Genomic DNA, 21,942 nt, shown 5'->3' with positions numbered 1-21,942 from the left:
ATCGACACCTGTTGTGATGGCGCGGGTTACGACTTCGATACCCGACGTTCAAGGATAAACTTGTTCATTTTTTCGCAGCTCATTTGAAGAAAATACGAATTACTGTGCTTCTTTGTCCTTATGAAAAACCAACTCAGATGATGGGAGTTGAATATAACAAAATATATATATATTTTTTTACCAACCCAAATCTCAGATGGGGGGCACTCGGGGGGGGGGGGGGCACTAGGTTTTCCAGGGGGGCACGTGCCCCCCCTGCCCCCCCCCCCCCTTGGCAACGCCACTGCAATTCTACTCCCTCCTTTTCTCCTTTTTCTCTCTTTTTTCTTTTTCTTTTCCCTTCCTTTCTCTCCTCCTTTTCTTTCCCCCCCCCATCCTTTTTCCTTTTTTCTTCTCTTTTTTTTCTCCTCTTTTCCTTACCCGGGGGGCGCGCGCCCCAACGCCCCCCTGGATACGCACCTGAGTTGTTAACCTTCATGTGTTCTTGATTTTAGCTAACAGCTTTTCAAACGCTCGAAATTGGCAGTCAAATACAGTACAATTGTTCGCTATCTGTGTATAAACAGTACCTATTTCAGCGTTTGATTTTCGCGGTTCACCAAAGATGACGTCACACGGTGACCAGAGGTTCCTATGGGTCAATCTGTGTATTTAGACATTCCAGAGGAACATGTTACGTGACTACCCAAAATGTCCATTTTGGTGGTTGTTTTTTGATGGACGATAGTAGGTTTTCGAAGATTTTTTTACACACATGTTGATTATGGGTAAACTATGTAAACTCCCAAACTAATGGAAATCCCCCTCCCCCCCCCCCGAAAAAATTGTCTCCATAGTTGGTCTTTTGTTATATAAGTTTGTTTCTACAATTATTGGTATCTCGTCTTAACTTGATCCATGTTCCTCTGCAAATTGAAATTCTGCAACTGAGAATGAGTTTTACACAATACTTTTTGAAATTCATAAACGTGATATCAGGGAAACGTGGAGAGTTATAAATGGTATCACCGTTAAAAGACATGACTATCTAGATGAGAAGGTTTTTTTGATCCGATACCGAATATGAAATTGAAATGCTGGTTATTGTTAGATCGATTGGCTGTAATGATATGAGCATGCATGAACTTTGTGAAAAATACTATCTTCAGTATAATACAACCGTTTACCTATATTTGTAATAAATCATTTTCTACATGGGTTTTCCAGACGACATGAACGTAGCAAATAGAAATAATACCTGTATTTAAGTCTGGTGAGAAGCCGCTTTAAATAATTATAGACTATAGTTTCATTACTACCGCAGCATGTAGCGAACCTGGAATATACTTGGCACCCGGGTAGATCTTTTCCTTTATCAACCCGTGCAGAAGATGCCGTCCTTAGGGAGAAATCTTGGTTTATTGTATTGGTTTAGATTGAGTGCACACGGAAACATTTCCACTTGAAGACACTGTAAGGAGGCTGAAATATACCCAGAATCAAAATGGGCCCGTGCATACTAACGATAAATTTGGCGCACGAAACATTTGCAATCATTTCTTCCAGGCAGTTCTGCTCAAAACTAAGGGTTCTTATAGTCATTCCCCATCTGAGCGGTGATGGATTCTCGAAGCTTAATCTCTTTTAGAATAACGCGATTGGATCTCCTTACCAAACAGAATTCCAATCTCATCTTTCTCAAGACATGCAGTTTTATCATCGATATTTAACTGCATCCCTAACATATCCAGTAAAGTTTTGAAGATTCTTTGAAGTAACTTTTCTGTTATCTGTCCTTCCGGTTGATCAAAACCTCATTGATACCAAATTGTATCGTGGGATAGACGTATAGTAACATCTTCAAAACACACAAGCGATTGATCCACCATGACATCAAATGCAATGGCAGTAGGATACCTGGAAAACAAATTGTACAAAAAGGCTTGTTGTGGCTCCACGGCAAACATAAAATGTAACAACATATTTCACTAACATGAACTGTTTTAATCAAGTTTCTAATCTTGCATTTTTGTTTTTACACAAACGTTTAAATATCATCCCACAAGAGGGATAAAGATTGAAAGAGCAACAATAAAACGATACTTATATATATATAAAAAAAAACATTCAAACAGAAACAAAAGAATAACATGAACCTGGAAACCACTTGGATTTAAACTGCAACAGTATAACAATTCAACAGTGAAACAGTTAAAAAGCTAAAAAGCTAAAAGCAGTATCAAACTCAAAATACTAGTTATATGCTTATAGTAATGAAAAGGATTTCTACTAGTGAAAATACTTTTGTTTTGAGTGCAATTGCTACTCTTGGACATTAGCTTTACTGCTATCAGTGTATCTCCCAATACACTAGAAAGAAAAAGAAAATAGTTGCAATTGATGGTCAATATCAAAATGTTGGAACTCCCATGGAAATACTAAGGCACACTGGAATATTTTTGGTCACATTAACCCTGCCCAATATCTGGGGTATAGAACAATCAAACATTCTACTTGACTGCTAAAATTTGGGATACGATGAAATTCAATTTGTACTGGAAAAGCTATGAAATTTGTTCTGAACAGACTCATATACTTTGTATTTAAGAAAATAAAGTGGTTGATTAAAAGACTTCTGAAGCAAACTGATTACCTTATTTTTTATTAAGTGGAACAGGAATCTGTAAAAGTTAGTGATATATAGAATAGATTAAAGAGTCAGCACCTTTGAAATGGAGGTATATATCAATAAACAAACAAAAAGTTATAGGCAGTCAACAAAAATGAAATGAAATAAATATGCAATCATCTTCCTCCCCACCTCAAGGTTTGATATTGGAATATATATATTGATATTATATTATTTTATTATTATATATTTTTATATATTTATTATTATATATTTTTATTATTATATATTGATATATTTGATATTGGAATATATATATATATATATATAAATATAAATATATATATATATATGTATATATATATATATAAATATATATGTATATATATATATATATATATATATATATATCTATCTATCTATCTATATATATATATATATATATATATATATATCAGGAAGTGAACAGTTTGACACTATTCCAATATTGACAACGCCATGTGTTTGCACTGGTCACGTCTTTGCTATTAGTATTAAGACACACACTACAACTACTCATCGCTTTCTGTCCAGGTTTACACATTTGACAAGGCCAAAGTTAAAGATTCGTTTGAGCCAGGACCAAATAGTGATTTATGGCAAATTATTTTTATTTTTTTTTATTCCCGAGAACCCTTCACCGTAGTAACTTGCCGGAGAGGCAAATGAAAGGGTGGGGGGGGGGGAGATGGAAAGCCACAGAGGTTACATGCACTCGCTGTTTGATGAAAAACCTCAATAGTGCCACTTCTTCCAGTTTTGTACTTAAAAAAGTGCCATTTTTCAGGAATACATTCAAAATACTGGAATTTGTTTTGATTCCCTCTGATGGTAATGGTGCCCTATAAAATGACCTGCTGCTAAAATATACAAACTTGTATCATAATATCCCGATATTCTAATAAGCCTCACTCGATTTGTAGGTGCTAAATGTAAGATCGTTCATTTTAAATAAATAAGGTTTAAGGTACACACAAAAAAGTGTCACAGATCTAAGTTAGAAGTGATTATTCAAGTTAATCACAAATTGCTCAATATACGCAAAGATTTCTAACAGACTTTGTTCCCTGAACTTTAGTCATATTTTATTAATAATTTTAAGAAAAAATAATTTGTTTAGACCTGAAGATTGCTATTCAAAATTACTATCAAATTATTCTTTGTCCACCCCCTTTACATACCTGAATGACTATATTTTGTAATGTATTATAATATGTAACTACAATATTGCAATGTTTCAGTACACTAATACTTCATAATGCACGTACAGCGACAGTCTTCAACTGTTTAGGCACTGGACCGCGGGTTGATCTCAGGATGACCTTCCAGGTTACAACCCCTCATAATCATTGTTCAGAATGCCTGGAAGCTACTAACAGCTTTAACTATAAAGACTTAAAACTGAAAAAAATTGTATTTGAATTGATATCCGCCATAGCAGCAAGCGACAGCAAACTGCATAAATTTGTTGACGTATGCCAAAAAAACAAAGAAAAAATGAAGGAATGAATGAATGAAGAAAGGTTGAAACTGTGAAAATTATGGTTTATTTTGTCAAACGCAAGTTAACAGACATTCTTTTTGGGCCAAAACCAAAGCAGCAGCATTGATTAGACACGAAATTGTTTAGGCTAATAACATTTAATCGGCTTACTTGATTCGAATGTCCAAAACTTTACCACTGGATGAATAATTCATGTAAAGATAGAAATTTAACTCTTAAAGTTGTTGAAATATACATACGAGTAATACCACATGAGATCACCACCACCGGTTGAATAAATTATCTGTATGATAATTAATTATCTCTTTAAGATATAATGAACGGTTGGCTCAAATACACGACACATGATTAAGAAGCGTTGAAGGCGTATTAAATATGCCATTTGAACTAAATGAACGACAGGCCCGTAGCCAGGAATAATAGAAACGTTAAGGTGCCGTCAAAATGTTAAGATTTTTCTCTGCAATTAAGTACTTCTTAGTGTCGGTAACCTTTTGAAAGTTGTCTACACAGCGGTGGTAGCACCAACAAGGGAGCTGAAGGCACATAAGTCTGGAGCTTGGCTACGGGCCTAGTGTATAACAAGTTTGAATTTGGGGAAACTATCATGTCATCATGCTTGTAACAGTATATAATATCACGATTAAACTCCGTAGAGAAATGAAGGACAGAAACGAAGGCCTCGAACACAGTGGAAAGAGATTAAGATGTTAATTACTTATATGTTAACCTCTCTTTTTTCGTCTTAAGTTGAAAGACGGGAGGCCAAGCTGATCAAGCAACTGACGGTACTTGCAAATCCAATGATAAGTTTACGTTTGCAGAAAGTTATGTAACACAAGATTACTGTTTGCTTAAGTACCATACAACACATACTTACAATTACACACACACACACATAAAAAACACATACACATATGTAGCACCTATACATCCACACAACCTACAGTCATACATACATTGGCCTACATACACACATAAACATAGCAGAGAAGGATATTTGTGACATGTGTTTGTCGAGAGGAAGATGTTCCAAATACGATGCGAGTGGTTGGTAGAACTGATGCAACAATAGTGCAATGTCTTTGTCAACCTAATCGTTCGATTTTAAACAGAGAGCCTTTGTGTGTCGTTTTGGCTCTCCTGTCATCATTCGTAATATACCAACCTGCGAAAAACATGAGGAAGAAAACATAATAAGCTGATTGTTATAACAACAACAAAAGATTTCACGCCTAACTAGGTAATGACACTTAAACACACAAAGATGCATACAATACATATATCGCCCAAATGTTGCCCGAACCGAATTATACAGTTGCTTATAATAGCGTTTTCGACTTGAATATATTGCGCATTTATATGCATCTGTGTTATAACATGATAACACGTGTTATGCTAGAGGCACATTTCATTGCGGCCTGTGTTAAAAAATATATATATAAAAATATAAAAATATAAAAAATATAAAAATATTTTATATTATATAAAAATATAAAAAAATAAAAATAAATAAAAAAATAAAAAGTTTAACACCACTACGATTTACTGTATTGTATCTTTAACATATCTAGCTCTCGCATGCTCCCAAAACATAACACGTGTTAGTGTGTTATAACACCCTGGCATATAAATGCATAATATGCTACACGTTAAGAACAAATATAAGCTCACACCTTTTCGGCTTGGGTGGCACATAGTGCCCGATGAAGCTCTACAACTGGACGATTATTACTTGTTTCGTCATGACCGTTAATTTTCGGCAAATGGTGGGGGTCTTACAACATACATAGCTAATGACTGGTCACCAATTCCTCCGAAAGTGGGTGCCACCCTTTTCTTGCCAGATATCGAGCTGCTTGCCGTTAAAATACGTCCTCGCTTCTTGCCAAGTGTTTTTACAAATGTTACCATAGTAAACGTGTATACTAGACCGTCATCGAACTTAACCCTAGCTGACAGACAACTGCGTAACGTACTTCTAGAAACTCAAAAGGATAATCCAAGGTCCCATATAGTCATTGTAGGAGATATCAACAGAGATACCATTCCGTTTCTAGAGACAATGGGTTATCGAAATTATTTTTTTATATATATTTATTTTGTCACATATCCTCAAGCAAATTCCAAACTCGATGCTATGTTAGCGAAAGGCGAATATTACAAAGTTAAACCAGGGTCACCCATCTCAAGCTCCGACTATACCACTGTTCATATTGTTACGAGGGCCCATTGCAGCCTAACGCTAGTTACTGCTAGTGAGGAACCTAATGTTATTATATAGAAAGTCTTTGAAATGGCCTACGTGGCAATCATTATTTGAGAAATTAGGTCGGGTTACCGTGACAGAATGTTATAATACACGATTGTTCTGGTATATTCCTTATGATGACACGCTGGTCTCGGGTTAACGTCGGTTTACGTGAAATCGCGTGTAAGCTGTGCAATCTTCGTGGATTCTCTGGAATGTTCGCGAGATATGCAAAGGACTTCCGCGAATAGAGAAACCGGGTCGCGTTGTTACTCAGGTGTATCGAGAAAGATCTGGAGGATTCTTGACCTGGCGAATCGTATATAAACCCGCCCAGATCGGAGAGTTTCTCAGTGTCTGAACGAATACAAGCGACGACACATATAATACCATTCTACTATATATCGTCAGTGCTCAACTGCCAGTACTTTCTGAAGGATTGAGATATCGATAACAAGATTGATTCTACACTTCCATTCAGAAGTTTGAAGAGGACTTTGCTGTGAAAGTACAGTTTTTCAGTCTTTATTTCGGAGAAGGTGAAGAATTTCTGTCTCCGTTGAGGAAGTTCGTTACGCCAGGAGTTGGTGGCTATAAAGCTGATTTTGGACTGACTCTGGTAATATTTAGTCGGCGAGAAGTTCGACTTGTGCTTCACTCTATTGTGGCTGGAAGTCCGTCTTCTATTTTGGAGCATCGCCGGAAAGAAGGTGACTGCTGTTTCTGGGATCGCGAGAAACTTCGTCGAGGACCAGTGAATTTCGCGGTACAACGGACCGAGAATCGTCGTCATCAAGGTCGTGGCCGCTGAGGGATATCGCCGTTGGAAGAGACCAGCGTGTTTTAAAGTGTATCCTATCTTGTTAAGTTTGTGAGTAATTTTCTATATATTTGTAATTACCACTTGTTGTTGTTGGATCAAACTCCATTGTTCAATATAGTTTACGTGCTCATTCGAATTCTCTAGACTCTTTAATTTGTCTGTGTTCCTTACGGAAACGAACCCAGGCTTGTGTCTCGTTAAAAATTAGTTATCGAGACCTCTCGCATTCCAACGTAACAATATAAATACCACTGTTCATATAAATTAAACATTTTACCAATGTTTATTGAAAAGCATAGGGAAAGTCAACCAAGGAAGAAGAGATTGAAAGCTGATTTATCCACTATTATATAAATATAATAGTGGATACCACTGTTCATATAAATTGTGGATACCACAAAGTGGATACCCCTGTTCACATATGCTACACATTCTACCAATGTTTACCGAAGAGCATAGGGAAATTCAACCAAGGAAGAAGAAATTAAAAGCTGATTTATCAAAGGACAACATTGATATTTTACGAGACGCGTTAGATACCACTGATTGGAAAGTTTTTAGAGAAAGCTCCAATAATATAGATGAACTTACTGAAGTGGTATCTTCATGTTATATTAGCTTTGTGAGCGACGTGTGTGTTCCAAAGAAGGCAACCCCATTAGTACCCCCAGAAAACTGATTACAGCTGATGCTGACATCAACGATTGGAGAAGGAAAAGCGACATGCGATAGAGGTAAATGACCGAGTACATAGGAATAGAATACAGAGAGATATCAACAGACGCGTACATCAGAATAGAACCACTGTTTTTCAGGAAGTAACTGCTGACTCTAAATCTCTGTGGGACCTACTTAGAATCGTATACCGGACAATGATGAAAAACAAACTGTAATCAGAGAAATGGCAAATGAACTATATAAATGCTTTTGCGGACGTTTCAATGATTTCATATGCTTAGATGTACCCTTGTTTTTGCCTGAACGTACGAATAATGACAACTTTAATTTGAAGAAAAGAACGTTACAAATTGCATTAAGTCTCTAAAGAATACTATAGCTGGTGGCTCTGCTAATACAGCTTGGTGGGTATATACATTTTGTGCGGATGAACTTTCGTGTATTCTTGCAACTATTTTCAATGAACGTACAGCACAATGTACTGGCTATGTGGAAAAATGCCATAACAGCCCCTATACTCAAAGTGTCAACCTCACGATCGGTAATTGATATTAGACCAATTGATCTTACCAGTATAAGTTTTAATTGTATGCAGAAATTGATCGTGCCTCAAATATCCAAAGCTTTTGATCAATATGGAGATATCAATCAATTTGCTTATAGGAAGGGGTTGTCATGTACCGATGCTGTTTTAACACTTATTAACAATATTGTCACAGGATTAAATAACGAAAGCTACTACTATATCTAAGGTCTTATTTATAGAATTTTACAGTGCTTTTAACACGGTTCTTCCAAATTGTTTAATCCAGGACATGCAAGTGTTCGTTGAAGAGCCATAGTTGTTACATTGGATATCAAATTTTAGAAACGACTGGTCTAGACAAATAAAATATTCTGAAGGTCTAAAAAATCGAAAATAAATGTTAGAGTCCCTCAAGTTGTCCTCTGTCTTCTCTACTGTTCACAGTATATACTGACGAAATATGATCTACTTCTAAATGCCCTGTGGTGAAATATGCTGTTGACACTCCTATAGTGTGCAATGTATCAAAGCGAACGCATCAGGCTGACCAAGCAAGTTATAAAACTGCTTTATGAAATATTGTAGATCTGTGTGATAGAAAGAATCTAAGACTCAATCCAAAGAAATCTGAGGAATTGGTTTTGAGAATATAAATATTAAACATGAAGGTCTTGTTTCATGTAAGTTAACTAAAATCTCAATTAAAGATGCGGAAGTAGAACGCACTCATCATACAGTATATTTAATTGTTTTTATTGATTATTAACTGAGTTTCACTGGTCATATAAGCAGAATGCAACGGGTGTACTTCGTAGTCTCAACTCTACCGTAGTTCCATATTTTCATGTTGATGTAAGGAAAAGAGTTTTTACTGCCAATATCTTACCGCACCTAATACATGCTGTTCCTGCTTGGTTTCACCTTTTTTTTAATAAAAGATAATAAGAGATTTATGACTTTTTAAAGTATTGTTCTAGAACTTTTATTATATATTTTAACTTTCTTATGAGTACTGTAAACAATTCTGCAAAAAATGAGTTCATTCGAAGTGTAAATTGCATACAGAGAAATGACAGACATTCTTTGCTTACCGAACTTAACTCTCTATTGTGAGAAACTATTATAGGTATAACCTGAAAAGCAAAGCAATAGCACCAAAATTCAGAAATAATGTGTATAGAAATAGCTTTATTTATCGTGCTGCTATTTATTTACAAAATGTTAATCTGGATAATTTATTGTAGACAGCTGCACTTGTAAGTTTTGTAAATATATATATATATATATATATATATATATATATATATATATATATATATATATATATATATATATATATATATAAATATACATATATATACATACATATATATATACATACATATATATATACATATATATATATGTATATATATATATATATACATATATATATACATATATATATACATATATATATATATATATATATATATATATATATATGTATATATATATATATATTTGTTTTTGTACACTAACATTTTAAAATAATATATTCTTATTACGTACTCACTTTTGATGTCCTGTTTATAAATATTTAAACTGGAAATAAATAATTGAAATAAAAACTAGCATTTCTGCACAACTCACACCCCTTGGATTTAACCCTGGGTGGGTTGGTCTGATTTGGATGAGGTGTGGGGGGGAACCATAGGGTGGCGCTATCACATGGGGTGGAATTACACGGTTTAAGTGAGGTAAAAAAGTTAAATGAGTGTGAGTATGTGAGGATGTGTCTGTGTTTGATTTTATTAGATATATTTTCTCCATGCAGTCAACTTGGTCTTATGAGAAATTGCCAATTTGAATTGAGACTCAAAAGTTAACCAAATAACCTTTAGTATCTTTTCGTCTCAGTTCCAACATCTGTGTTGTTGATATCATTGACGTCACATACCGTCTGTACACCGATCGGTTTGCTGGCAGAAAGGGAGCCTTTCCAATGGTGTTTTGAAGTATCAGGAGTGACTGCGAACAGCAAGCTAAAAACTATTAACTTAGCCAACGGGACTGCATGATTTTGGTTAACCCTGGTTTTATATAAGAGACTCTACTTAAATAAAATACGGTAACGGACTAAACGCTATGCTTAGTGTATATGTGGCGCTGCTCGCGTGGCGACACAGCTTGCAGTTTCCTCTCGAATTCCATGTTTCATTGTTCTATTGTCGCTGTCTTATCCACCGAATGCTGTCAATATGTGCTCTAAGTGGATGTTTATCGTTTTGTTGGTTGTGTTTGTGACTGTTTGTATCGTTTCCCACGGAAATGGCGAGGTTTTTAATAATGGCCACCGGACAGTCTTCTATTACACTCCATCGGAACTTCGCGCAATCGGTACTAGATGTGCAGTCGGTACAGGACTACCAGATATGCGTTTACCAAAAGAGATGAGGCGACGAAAGCGTGGGAAAGCAGGGGGTGTCAAACGAAGGAATAGTCAGTGTAAGAACCGGCCTTATTTACCCTCAATCATAATGGGAAATGTTCAATCTCTCAGCAACAAGATGGATGAACTTTGTGCGAGTGTGAGATATTTGTCGGACTTCAGGAATACTTGTATTGTGTCGTTCACAGAGACATGGTTGACAGGTAACCATAGTGACGATCATGTTAACATCGACGGATTCCAACTGGTACGTGGTGACAGGGATTTAGAAGCGGCTGGTAAATGCAGTGGGGGAGGTGTGTGTGTTTACATCAACCAGAAGTGGTGTCACCCAAATAATGTGTACAGAAAGGACTATGTTTGCACCCCCCACCTGGAAATGTTAACTGTTTCTGTACGGCCATTTTATCTACCGCGGGAGTTCTCACACGTTTTAGTCTGTACTGTTTACATACCGGACAAGTCCGTTGCCAAGGCGGGTAGTGCTGAGTTGATTAAGGCCATTCAAGATTTGGAAGCTAAAGCCCCTGATGCCCTTGTTGTGGTTAATGGAGATTTCAACCATGGATCAATGAAACACCCGGGATTACGGTTTTATCAACACGTCAATTGTCCAACACGGGGGGAATCGACTCTGGACCTTTGTTACACCAACGTCAAAGACGCTTATGTATCATCCCAGTTGACTAAGCTTGGTGAAGCCGACCATGACCTCGTTCTCCTGTTACCAAAGTACAGGCCTGTTGCCCAGCGTGAAAAGCCGCGGGTAATTACAATCAAACAATGGTCGGATGATGCCCTGGATCAACTCCAAGACTGTTTTGATCGCACGGACTGGGAAATGTTTGTTGACACTGCCGATGATATTCACGAATTAACGGATACCGTCAGCTCCTATATCAAATTTTGTGAGGACGCCATCATTCCCACGAAGAAAGTCAAATGTTACCCCAATAACAAGCCATGGGTTACTAAAAGGGTGAAACAGTTGATCAATAGGAAGAAACTGATATTCAGAACGGGTTCTAAAAATGACTTGAAGCTAATTCAGAAGGAGATTAACTCTGTAATCAAACAAGAGAAAGATGCTTACAAACGGAAAATCGAAAATAATTTCACAACAAACAACATTAGGGATGTGTGGACCGGCATGCGTTTGATGAGCGGTTATACTAACGGTAGCTCGAAGCATTGCTCATTACCAGAATACTCCCAAACCTACGCCAATCAACTGAACTCATTTTATAACCGGTTCGATTGCCACGATTTCACGGATGAAATCGAACGTATTCTCAGAGTAACTTCCGGGGAGTCCGCGCCTTTCCTAACCATAACAGAGGATGATGTACTTCGAGATTTCTCCCGGCTGAACGCATCAAAATCAGCTGGACCAGACAAACTCTCACCGCGAGTTTTGAAGCTATGTAACCATCAATTGTCATATATCTTCACCCACATTTTCAACTTGTGCTTTAGGACCCAGTGCATCCCACGCCTATGGAAACAATCCTGTATTATTCCGGTGCCCAAAAAGTCAACTATCACCAGCATGAATGATCTTCGTCCGGTGGCGCTCACTTCCGTAGCCATGAAATCATGTGAAAGATTTATATTGCAGTATATCAAAAGGCTAACTGTAAACCTAATGGATGATCACCAGTTCGCATATAGGAAGGGACGCAACACTGACGATGCACTCCTGTTCACATTGGACACATTATACTCCCATCTCGAAGACTCTAAATCTGGTAAAGTCTCCGCTCGCATCATGTTCTTTGATTTTTCATCTGCTTTTAATACGATGCAACCTCATATTTTAGCTAACGTTTTACTTGGATCTGATGATGTGCCACATGCTTTGGTTCGATGGGTATTGGACTATCTCACTAACCGCTCACAATTTGTACGTATCGGTCGTGATGTTGTATCTGACATTATGGAATGTAGCACTGGAGCACCACAGGGCACTGTGTTAGCACCATTCCTATTCACTCTGTATACCTCCGGAATACGCTCCACTGACCTCAGCTGTCCGCTCATCAAGTTCGCGGATGACACTGCTCTCGTTGGCCGGATTAAAAATGACGATGACCGGATCTACCGTGAACAAATTGCCAATTTTGTTGCTGAATGCGACAGGAATTATCTCCATCTTAACGTCAGCAAGACGAAGGAACTCATTATAGACTTCCGGAGAGCGAACAAGATAGTGCCCGAACCTGTGGTCATTGACAGTAAGACAGTGGATAGGGTAACTGAGTACAAATATTTGGGTGTAGTTATGGATGATCAGCTAAAGTGGGATGCACATGTTGAGTATGTTGCCAAACGTTTGAAACCACGAATGTATTGCTTGAGGAAATTAGTCTCTTTTGACGTGAACCAGAACATTTTATCCATTTTTTACAACTCTATTATTAGTAGTGTTTGGTCATACTGCATAACTTCCTGGGTTGGTAACATAAATAAGACATCCAAGAAAGTGTTAGATGATACTGTTAAACGGGCAGGTAGGGCTGTTGGGAAACGCTTGCCAATGGTTGACGAGGTCTTTGATAGTCGGGTTGATGATAAGCTTCATTCAGTTCTCAAGGATATCGATCACCCTCTCCACGCTCCATTAAATAATTGTATTATCCCTCGTAGTGGGAGGATGAGACCTCCGAAGGCTCATACTAATCGTTACCCCTCATCTTTCATGGGACAAGCTGTTAGAATTTTTAATGCATCTTTTAATCGCTAACCTCTTGCCTTTGTCTTTCCTTCTTTCATTGGGTTCTTATCATATTTTACCGTTTGTGATTTGTTTATACTTTTTATTCCTTGCCATTCTGTGAGCTTCGGCCCATCTGTTCCCGTTCCTTGTTATTAGCAGTTCTTATGCTTTTATTGTCCTACTGTTTGTTCTCTTATTGTTGTATAGTATCGTTTTTATATCTTACTGTTTTATCTGCAAGCATGTAATTTCCCTATCGGATGCAATAAAGTTTATCTCTCTCTCTCTTACAGTGATGGTGCGGTAGAGATACATATAGATATATATATATATATATATATATATATACATATATATATATATATACATAAATACATACATATATACATATATATATATATACATACATATATATATATATACATAAATACATACATATATACATATATATATATATATGTATATATACATATATATATATATATATATATATATATAGTAGTGTGCGATGTGCATATACGCGATGTGACATGGCAAGAAGCGATAGATAGTGTGATTCTAAATGATTTGTATGAGAGACAAAATAAAATACGGTATTCTATTCTGCTACAATAAGCTATATGTTTTTGTATGTCCCGAAGTGTTGTTGCTTCTTCTTTACCGTGCCGTTTACTAAACTGGTATACTATAACCGACGTCATATTTCTATATTTCCATTATTTCACCAAAGCCAAACTTATCATATTACTTTCCAAGAAAAACCTTTACTTTGATGACCATTGCATCGTTCCGCGAATATTGATTGGGGCCGGGGCGGCGCAGCGGGGCGGAAGCGAACGATGACATGGCAGATTTTCATAAAGGTCTACAACAAGACCTCCGTGGTGGACCATGCACCCATCTATGTATGAAACTGATCGATAGCTCAGGGACATGAGAATCTTTAAACCTGTCGTAAAACTTATCTTAAACACCAAACCAGGTTGAGCGATAAAGTAAAAATACACTTTAAGTTGCTATAATGTTATAGCCGATAACTTAATGGCAGCAAACTATGTTCTACAAGTACTAAAATACCATAAGAATGAAGTTCACAACCTTGGCTAATGAAATTTCAAATTCAAATGATGAAGGGAAGAACATTTTAATTTTCTCATGTGAATTAATACTGGTGTGAAATGTGTCTCAGTTGTGAATATTTCGTTGTTGTTAGAATCCAAAACTAATGTAATTATTAATTTGTAAACACCTACTAGGCCTACTGTTTATCTGGGGAATCAAAACAAGGAACATGATTTAACTTGATAAATTGTAATGGATCCTTAATAACATACTTTTCATGCCATTCCGTGTTAAAATCGTGTAGCAATCAGCTGGTCTAGTCAGGTTTTAGTTCAATTAATGAACTAAAACATAGGAGGATTTCAGTTGCATTTTTTCTATGTGGTGTCATTTGAATGTTCGTACATGACGTATTTTAGGTCTAAACAGGGACGTAGCTAAGGCCTGATGATTGGGGGGGGGGGGGTGTAGTGGCTGAAATTCCAACTGGATGGGTTTTGGAGCCAGACAATTCCGACTGCTGCCTTGTACCCCCCCCCCCCCCCCGCAATAATCGTCAACGATACGGTCAGTGTCAGTCAGACACCACATATTTCGCGACTGCACTTATGTTCCGAACTTTTTTCGATACATTTGTACCTTATGGGGCAAAGTTTTTGCTTATGATGATGGCACTTTTAAGCTTCCGTAAATTAACATTGTTTTAATTGTATACCATAGAGACAATGTATATCCCAACGACGTAGCGAGGAATTTGAGAGAGGGAGCACTTTTTGCGATTGATATGGGAGAGGGGTCTAAGGGGAGGGGGTGTCCCCCTGCCCTTTGAGATATTTTTGAACAATTGAAGGTCCTTAGATGCGATCTGGTTCAATTTTTTGCCAGTGTCATCATTATCATATGATATCATATTATCATCAGATTTTGTTTCCTGTTTGAATTCTTTTACATGTTCTTTTACATAATATATCAGAAAGACAAACATAGTGCTCTTTTACAATTTTTCCAGAAGGATGATTCTTGTTTATTGCCAAATGTCTGGACTTTAATACATTTGACGAACTTAACTGATGGACAATATAAACTTTCATATTTTGTAATACAGCCAGATGTGCAGTGGCCTAAAAAAATATCGTTATAGTATTAGCAGTGTAATAATTATATATAGGAAGTGCGTATCACGTACGATTGCTAGCTTAGCTTCATAACATGCTGTTCGTGCAACAACTTAGGAAGAATCATAGAAAGGATGAGAACGAACGTTGTCGACGTCGGTGTGCATACGGTTCGTGGCATTCCATCGAGTGAGGTTAGGTAGACAATATGTATTTTATTACGCAGTGGCCAACTGTAGGTTTGAAATAGGCTATAGGCCTAATTTAGCTAATTGCATCTGCCAAACTAAGTAGTTGAATCAGTAGGCCTGAATGTTATTACGATTTTAATCGAGTTAACGGAGCTGACGAGTATTCAAGATCAAAAGAGCACTGACAAAATACCATGCTCAAAAAAAACAAGTTTTTAAGCATTTTTTCGACACTGAAAGGGGGGAGCAGTTGCTCCCCAGCTCCCCATGGCTAAGTACCTGGTATATCCTGAACTAACTTGAAGCTAGCGAACAGGGTCGACCCACCCAATAGCAAAAATTAATACATAAATTATCCGAATTGAAGCTGGCGAACGTTGTATTTTTTTTAGAGTATTCAAAATCATACGAAGTTTTGTATGGTGGAGTATAAGGATCGCGAGATACAATTTCTCAATGTGACGAGGAAAACGTGGTAAATATGACTGATTAAAGGTCAATTTTGATCGAAAATTTTATGTCACTCACAAATTACAAGAACATATGAAAATTAGAGTGCGACAGTCAGAAAAATTAGAGTGCGACAGTCGGAAATTCCGAATTGAAGCTGGCGACAGTCGGAAATTCCGACAGTCGGAAATTCCGACTCAAATTTTCCAACTATCGTCATTTTCACTAAGATTGGGGGTGAGACACCCCCCTACCCCCCTCTAGCGACGTCCCTGGGTCTAAACAGGAGTTTTGACAATGTCTAGATACGAAGTGTTTCACGCTTTAATACACCAGAGCATTGATTTTATCAACAACTTCCGCAGGCTAATAAACAAACTGCATTGTAAATCAGATCCTACTATAAACCTAATATTAACATGAATATATCTTGCTGTTTGTCGTTGTTGCATGATTGTGCAGCTTGAGAACACTATGTCAATCTTGACAACACTATGTCAATGTATGCACTAGTCACGTCTTTGTTGTTAAAAAATATACACTACAGATTAATCAAAATATTGTTTGTCATTGCTCTCTGTCCCGGTTTATCCATTTGACAGTGTCACACAAAATATATTTGACTTAAATCGGCTTACTAGGCTCTGGCAAAAGGTATTTAAGATGATGATAATGCCTTCAAGATTCTTGTTAGCCCCGGACCAATTTGGTGATCTACGACAACATGATATTCCTTCTTGCTCGAGTCTCCTTCACTAGCCATCGTGTCCTTAAGTGTATTTATCTGAGATCCAAATGAGAAGAATAGGCGACCCCGAGAATCGGATGAGGGAGGGGGTAGCCACAGATGGCACATGTACCCGTTGCTTGATGGAAATACTGATTAGTACCCGTATTCATACATTACAAGTGACACTTCTTCTTCTATTTCTTGTATTTAAAAGTGCCATTTTGTTGAACAGACACATACGCAGAGTTTTATCGGAGAAGGGGGGGGGGGGACTTGCAATGGAGAGGATACCCCGCTGCCCAAACTTGACTCACTAAAGAAGAAGTAACTAAATTTCCTTTCAAGTTTATTCATATTCTATCTTTTATTTATCCGAAAGAAGCTTTTAACAATTTGGCCAACATTTTAACGTATGGATATAAAGAGGCCTAAGTCTAGCGGGTTATACTAAAAATCACAATGTACTATTGATCGAACATATCTTACTGACGATTTCCCCTTTTGTTTTCTTTTGATCGTAGATATCAATGAATCAACGATTACGCGATACTTGATCTTAGTTTGAACTTACGAAAAACCATAGACACCAATTGCCTTCAGAGCGCAGGAAAGCCACGATCTTAGCGAAAACTTGTTGAACCATTTCTTATACGATACACAGGTACAATTCACCCCAAACTTCACCACTTGTCACTCCATTCGCATGATGTATGCAAATGCATATTTTACAGGTAGTCATAACATATGTGAAACCGACAAAATTTAATGACATGTCCAAATACATTGTAAAGCAAAACGTATATTGAGTATTATCTAAACTAAAATAAAACTAGTCGTGCTATATAAACTATATTGTAATTGGATTTTAATATCAAATTGCACCAAGAAAACAATCAAGCATAGCCCAACAGTTGCTTAATGCTATAATGCAAAGTAGTTAGATGTTTATTCTTCTTCGTCTACTGACTAAATATCTCTTCGGAAGTTTTCTGAAAGGGTTTTTGGTTTTCTAATGAGAACGCTGGTGAGTCTATTAAACGACACATTTAGTTCGTTTAGAGCAGTTGCGTAGGAAGGTATTTTTGAGTGGGGGGGGGCTGAAGACTGATGGCCGGCCTGGGGGAGGGGTCTAAGGGGAGGGGGTGTCCCCCTCCCCCTTTGGATTTTTTGCAATTCCAGGTGGCCTCAGATGCAATTTGGTGCAATATAGCACACTTCAACCCACTCACTCCATTTTGTATATAATTTTGTATTTTCACCTGGCCTTAGATGAAATTTGGTTCTCCAAATGAGATTTTTTTCTCAATTGGAAATGAAAAAGGGGTCTTCTGACTTGCGAAGCGGGGGCGTAATGATACTTCCGCCCCTCCATATTTTTCACTGGGGGCTGGCGCCTCCCCCCATCCTGCCCCCGGTTCCTACGCCCTTGGTTTAGAGTTAAAGGATCTATCCATATATTGTCATATCGGGCTTTATCAGGATTTTTTATAATTATTTACACACGAAATTATAGGCCCATAATAATTTAAACGGCTGACTTGATTCGAATGTCCAAAAGTGGAGTACTTCTTAGTTTCGGTAACCTTTTGAAAGTTGTCCACACAGCGGTGGTAGCACCAACAAGGGAGCTGGAGGCACATAAATCTGGAGCTTGGCTACGGGCCTAGTGTATAACAAGTTTGAATTTGAGGAAACTATCATGTCATCATGCTTGTAACATTATATAATATCACGATTAAACTCCGTAGAGAAATAATGACAGAAACAAAGGCCTCGAACACAGCGAAAAGAGATTAAGATGTTAATTACTTCTATGTTAACCTCTCTTCTTTCGTCTTAACCCTTTATAGCTTTCGATGATGTGTACTGTATGATAATTGGCCTTATGTGGAAACAGGACAGCGTCTTCTTGCCTGTTACAGGGAAATGTTACAGGAAATTTAGAGCTATTTATGATTCTACACCAAAAATTGATTCAATTTTCTCCAATTTAGATTTTTGTAGGGCAAAAATGAAATGCAAGGCTTCAGCTTTATTAAATCTTGCCAAACCTCGAATCTTACAATCCTAAGTTAAAAGACGAGATAAACTGATCAAGCAACTGTGCAAATCAAATTATAAGTTTAAGTTTGTAGAAAGGTATGGAAACAAGTTGATTGCTTGCTTACTTAACATACATACTTACATACACCCACACGAGCGCACACACAAACACACTATATAGGGCCCACATACATACATCCAACCTAGATTCATACATATATACATAGTCCTACATACAGATACATAGCCGGCAAGGAGCTTTGTGACTTGTGTTTGTCCAGCGGGAGATGTTCCAAATATGATGGTTGGTAGAACTGATGCAATAATGGTGTCATGTCTTTGTCGACCTAATCATTCGATTCAGGCGCGTAGCCAGGAATCTGCCAAGGGAGGGGCGAAAATGTTGGCAAATTATCAGAGCCGTAGAAACGGCATTGCAAACTATCTAAGCGTAGCGCCACCATGATTGGCGCGAAGCGTACAAGAAAATTTTGACTTAAAATGCCTCCCAGATCGCTGGAAATGGCACTTCCCAGGCCTTGTCAGTTGCATATTGCATTTTCTCTTTTGAAATTACTAGAGATATCATAAAAACATTAAAATATAAAATATGCTCAAGGGGGGCGGCTGCCCCCTTCGCCTCCCCCCCCCCCTTGGCTACGCGCCTGATTCGATTTTAAACAGAGAGCCTGTGGTAGTCATTACGGCTTTCATGTCATCATTCGTAATATACCAACCTGCGAAAAACATGAGGAAGAAAACATAATAAGCTGATTGTTATAACAACAACAAAAGATTTCACGCCTAACTAGGTAATGACACTTAAACACACAAAGATGCATACAATACATATATCGCCCAAATATGGGCACATAAACATGTTAACCGCACAGAAACAAAACAAGAAAAACTTCTATTATGGTCATCGTAATTATCTTTAAACACTACATCGGTCTCGTGAACGGGCGGTCTTAGAATTCACAGAATTGTCAGCAGTTAATGTGATAAGTAAATTGAAATCAATTAGAAACCTTAAAGAGTAAACTGAAATAAAAAATTCACAATCTTTCAAAACATAAAATTGCTATTAACTTTCAATATTTCATTTTCGTTTACGTCCAAGCATAAATCTTTGAAATCCATACTCAAAGAACTGCTAAACCTCGTAAGTGTTTCTTGGTCTATGTTTGTTTTTGTACTTGTGTGTGATAGGGGTTATATCGAATTCCCCTTTTGTTGATTGCTACGACGCTGGGGGGGGGGTGCTTGTTACGGTGTCCTTAATCCTTTGGCCGAGGCTCAGATAACCATGATCATGCAGCCGACCTCTGGTCAGAACATTTCTTTGTACTAACAACACGAAACTTTCTTTAGTTGCCATCCAAGGGGTAACGAACCGAAAGAACAATGCATGATGTAAAACTGATAGAATGATACTATCGTTTCATAACAATTGATCTTAGACCAACTATCCCTTCTGATGTGCTTCTACTTGATAGTCAGTACTCCCTGTGCTATTAAATATAATTAAATGATTGTATTAAATAAATGTGATCATATCTTTATGGCGTTCTGTTCTTTCAAAAATCTTACCATTATTTACAGTGCTTTCAATCTTATATTCATTGCCGTCTTGCGGAACCAACTCCAAAAACCTTGCATTGTCAGGTATCCGTTCATCTCCCGTATATACGGTTTCATCAAATGGCTATATATATAAAATTCAAGATCAGTTTTTCAATATCATATCAATTGAAATGTGTGTATATATATATATATATATATATATATATATATATATATATATATATATATATATATATATATAGATATATATATATATATATATATATATATATACACAGGCACAAAATCAAAGGAAACAAACGGTCCATTATAATTAATTGATAAAACTGATGGGTATTATTATTTCAAGATATAATTATATCTCTGGACGGAATTCTTGATCTTTGACACAGGCACTGCTGTTTTCTATTTATAAGCTTAAGTAAAGCATGGTACATAATCTAAAACTATTTATGAAAGATACAAAAAATTACATTTGAAGTTCTGTGATTCTGGGATAACGAAAATAGTATCGGTTAATTCACTTCGACAATAACAATTAAGAATGTATAATATTTTCAGGGTTCTTAATAAATGTATATTAACGTTTTTTTAATTACCCAAAGGACCAAGTCGTTGTCCTTCTTTGCTGCTAAGCAAAAACATGGTCGATCCGTCGGAACCAGTATCACAAACTGGCTATTTTTTGGACTTCTTGTAGGGTTGTATTTGTACATTCTGAAAGAGGCTTGATATTAAAGAGAGACAAGAGAAACAAACAGTTATGATTCCATGTTGAAGCAGCGTTTTTTTCTATTTAGTAAACAGTGCAAAAACTCCCAGCATCGACAGGATGATATTACATAAATGATATAGGCTATATATTGTTCTTGATTTTCCAACTCATTACGATTTCAATAATATATATTCATTTGTCTTTGTCGTTTATGTCCATTTCATTAACATAAAGTATGTTCAAAGTATCTCTTTCGAGATCCGGCTTATAGGAATCACAAATGATTTTCGAGTTGGTTAGCATCATGTTTGATCTCTAGAGTTATGTAAAATATGTCACCAAAAACAGAACTAGTATTGATCGTTACAGGTGACAAACGCCTACAGTGGAATTACGACCTTCCTTACCCGGTTTCAAAACTCTGGACATACAATAAGCGTCCATACGGTAACTTACAGCCTGTTGTTACTCGA

The 21,942-nt window shown here is 37.0% G+C and overlaps 1 protein-coding gene across 6 annotated transcripts in view; it reads right to left on the bottom strand.

Annotated features, from left to right (window-relative positions):
• Positions 1 to 4,199: 4,199 nt before the first annotated feature.
• LOC139964320 (uncharacterized) overlaps positions 4,200 to 21,942 on the bottom strand; it is a 30,854-nt gene continuing 13,111 nt past the window's right edge. For 4 of the 6 annotated variants that reach the window (XM_071965832.1, XM_071965833.1, XM_071965831.1 and 1 more), the window contains 3 exons: positions 21,354 to 21,481; positions 20,761 to 20,875; positions 17,454 to 19,904 (listed from right to left, as the gene is read on the bottom strand). In XM_071965832.1, coding sequence (XP_071821933.1) covers positions 19,825 to 19,904; positions 20,761 to 20,875; positions 21,354 to 21,481 — 323 coding nt within the window. In that variant the 3' untranslated portion in view covers positions 17,454 to 19,824. Of the gene's footprint in view, positions 5,320 to 17,453; positions 19,905 to 20,760; positions 20,876 to 21,353; positions 21,482 to 21,942 lie in introns of those variants that run through there. The other 2 variants (XM_071965835.1, XM_071965834.1) reach the window with 2 other exon arrangements.

The sequence above is a fragment of the Apostichopus japonicus genome, chromosome 22 (assembly GCF_037975245.1).
Source record: "Apostichopus japonicus isolate 1M-3 chromosome 22, ASM3797524v1, whole genome shotgun sequence".
Classification (NCBI taxonomy): domain Eukaryota; kingdom Metazoa; phylum Echinodermata; class Holothuroidea; order Aspidochirotida; family Stichopodidae; genus Apostichopus; species Apostichopus japonicus.
The sequence above is the reverse complement of the archived record's forward strand: the minus strand, read 5'-3'. Positions and strand labels throughout refer to the sequence as shown.